General features: G+C 32.2%; 1 protein-coding gene across 1 annotated transcript in view; it reads right to left on the bottom strand.

Annotated features, from left to right (window-relative positions):
- Positions 1–2,036: 2,036 nt before the first annotated feature.
- LOC114906569 (eukaryotic translation initiation factor 1A, X-chromosomal-like) overlaps positions 2,037–3,290 on the bottom strand; it is a 16,518-nt gene continuing 15,264 nt past the window's right edge. The window contains exon 7 of the mRNA XM_029241449.1: positions 2,037–3,066. Coding sequence (XP_029097282.1) covers positions 3,061–3,066 — 6 coding nt within the window. The 3' untranslated portion in view covers positions 2,037–3,060. The remainder of the gene's footprint in view (positions 3,067–3,290) is intronic.

Here is a 3,290-nt window from a genome sequence, read left to right as displayed (position 1 = left end):
AGCTAGGATTAAGTTAAACCAATCACAAGTTTTGTAAGCAAGTATATTTTTAGTTATGATACCAAGATATGGCAAGAAAATCAATGGTCATTCCTTAATAAAATACAAGACTGTCCACAATGCAGTTCATAGGTTCCTTAAGGCTCAAAGAAATGATAGCCAACTAATTAAATGTTGCCAGCCTTCTTACACAAAAGCTTATGCATTTATTAACCACCTTAATAACACAACATATTTATACTGTATATACATATGTCCTATAAGTTGAATAAACAATGCATGAAAATGCAACCCTACCAAATTTACTATACAAAAAGTTAATCAGTACCACATCACTATAGTCAGCTGTTCCTTGGTATCTCCTGAAGATTCCAGGACTCCCCCCAGTTGTCAGAATCTAAGAACATAAAATCCCTTACATAAAGTGGCATAGAATCTCTAGATTACTTACAATACCTAATACAATGTAAATACTATGCAGTTGTAAATAGAATAATAATAGTGTATATACAGTTGCCATTATGTGGCAAATTCAAGCTTTGCTTTTTGGAACTTTCTGGAATTATTTTAATATTTTAGATCCACAGTTCAATTCATGGATGCAGAACCCACAAATATGGAGGACTGACTAAAAAGGTTACTTTTCTTGGCTTTCAAACATTTTGATTTCCTTTCGAGGCACAGTTTATGTGACTGTATTGTGGTTATCAAAGAATGTAACAAGCTTCTTTTTCTTCCTTTCATTCGTTATTTGAAATATTATCAAAACAACAAATCTATAAAATTTCCAACGATGTGTATCAAAATAATTCTTCCCTGGGAAACTGCACATAAGCTACATCTTCGATCCAACTCAAGATGAAACACTATGCTGCACTGGTACTAAATAGCAAGAAAAAAGTATGTTACCAGTATCTTACTTCACTCAGACTGCTGTAACAAAATAGTACAGATTGGGTGGTTTAAAAACAACAGAAATTTCTCACAATTCTGGACATTGGAAGTCTAGGATCAGGGTGCTGGTATGGTTAGAGTTCTGGTGAAGGTTCTCCTTTGATCTGCACACTGCTGAGTTCTTGCTCTGTCTTCTCATGGCAGAAGAAGCATAGGAGGTTCCCTTCATAAAAGCAGTGACCACATTTGTAAGAGTTCCTCCTTCGTGCCTGATGACCTCCTAAAGGCCCCACTTGCCAATATCATCGTCTTTAGGGGTTGTGATTTCAATATACAAATTTTCAAAGGACATAATCAGACCACAACAACTAGCAAACACAAACTGGGAATAGAGTAAATCTTGGGACAAACCATATTTATTTGAGGAAGTCAAGAGAAAAGCTTTTTAAGTAGGGTCTCTACCTACAATGAACTGTATCACATATGCAGATTCTGATATTTTTGGCAAAATTCTGAAGATATGTAAACTTAATACACCTTTATGTACAAAAAGACTAGTTGACTACCCATGAAGACAACCACTAAGTCACTTTCTCAAGCTTGTTTCTTAAGATTATTAAAAACTAGTCCTTAGTCTCAAACACATTCATCACCTAGGTAAGTGTTCAGGAACTCACAGATTAAGAACCACAAACCACATCTGTGAAACTTCTCTTCTTCTTAGATTTAATTATGTATATATTCTGGCCTCAGATTTTGAACCTAGAGTTTTCACACTTGGGAAGTAAAATTAGAGCAAAGTGAGATGAAACCATATGAAGGTTTATTTTATCCCCCTTAGTTATATTTATATTACTGAAACCAGGTAAAGGTGTATTCCCTGTATATTAATTTTCACTGCTGAAAAATTCTCAGACAAAAAATACGGTTCACAAATTACCTGATGAATCTTTTCTTACTAAAGTTGTATAAAATTTAACTGAGGCTGTTTAACTAGCCTTGCCCTTAATTTCATCTTACTATAGTTGATAACGTCAAAACAAAATGTTAAAAAAGGTTATGATCTAAACTCCTAGTAAAATATAAACACAAAAAAATTCGAACGCACATAAAAATACACCAGTAACACAAAGTAAGGCCGAGATATACTCAATGCAACATTTTATTGTATTTCTTAGCTGTGGTTCCTTCCTTTCCCTTATCTCAGCTAAGGGATAATTTAAGAAAGAATTTATAGAATTTTTTATGAAATTAGATTTTCATTTATACATTGTAATTTAATTTTTCATAAAACTCAAAACTATGGGTTACAATGTATGACTTTTGACAATGAAAAAACATATACAATCTACTTTGTATAGTAAAGAATAATCTACTTATTTTACCATTAAAAGTTGTCTTACTTGAGTAAAAACACTGTCAACAAATACATCAAAACTTTCAACGTTAAGAAAATTGAGTATTACCTAGAATAGAGTTTTTTCAACTACTAATCTTACAAATTCAAAATTACTACTCAAACCTGTATTCTAAAAACTGCATTTTGGAAATGCTTTTATTATGATGGTGGCAACATAAAATGATGAAAAGAATACACAAGTTACCAAAATTAGTATATAAAAATACACATGGCTACATATATCTGAAAATAGCCCCTTTTCTTGACTTCAAATGCAGATTTCTGCTTTCCTTAAATTTTATCAAAAATCTCAGGAGACCATCTAGGTAACTGGAACATACAGAAAGACTCTGTTAACAGACTAGTTGGAACTAGGGCTTATCACAGTCTATAATAATAAGGCAATTTATTCAAAACATCCATTAACTGGAAGTAAAGTAATCACAGTGGGGAAGGCATCTCTTTTCTTCTTTCTTTCTTCCCACTGTTTTAACAGCAGATATTGTGATCTTCTACCCCTAAGTTCCATCACATTAAAAGAACAAAGTGTTAAAATTTTACTTAATATAATTCAGTTTCATCAGTTTATACAAATATAATAAATACTTTAAAACAATGAAAATAAATCAGTGTGCCTTAAACTACATTCATGCTGAATGAAGTTTTATTCTTCTTAACATGTTAAAAGTTTGACATGTTGAATTTTGGTCATCAAACTGTAGAACAATTCAAACTGTAGAACAATCCTCAGAAACTCTGAGTTCACTTTAGATCTGTTAAGTGAAAAGAACATCAGATCAATGGAAAAAATAATTCTTACAATACTGCATATAGGACCCCCTTAGACTATCTGGAAAATAAATCCTTGAACAAAAATTCCGTATACCAAGCAGATTTTTTCTCAATTCCTGTCTGTTGTCAGTAAATCTCTATGAGAACATTCGATGTTCTGCAGCCTATTCTTAATAAAGTTTAGCATCTCATTCTTTCCTTTCAT

Source organism: Monodon monoceros, unplaced genomic scaffold (genome assembly GCF_005190385.1).
Source record: "Monodon monoceros isolate NGI ecotype Baffin Bay Population unplaced genomic scaffold, NGI_Narwhal_1 Super_Scaffold_22, whole genome shotgun sequence".
Classification (NCBI taxonomy): domain Eukaryota; kingdom Metazoa; phylum Chordata; class Mammalia; order Artiodactyla; family Monodontidae; genus Monodon; species Monodon monoceros.
This window is presented reverse-complemented; position numbering and strand designations above follow the sequence as displayed.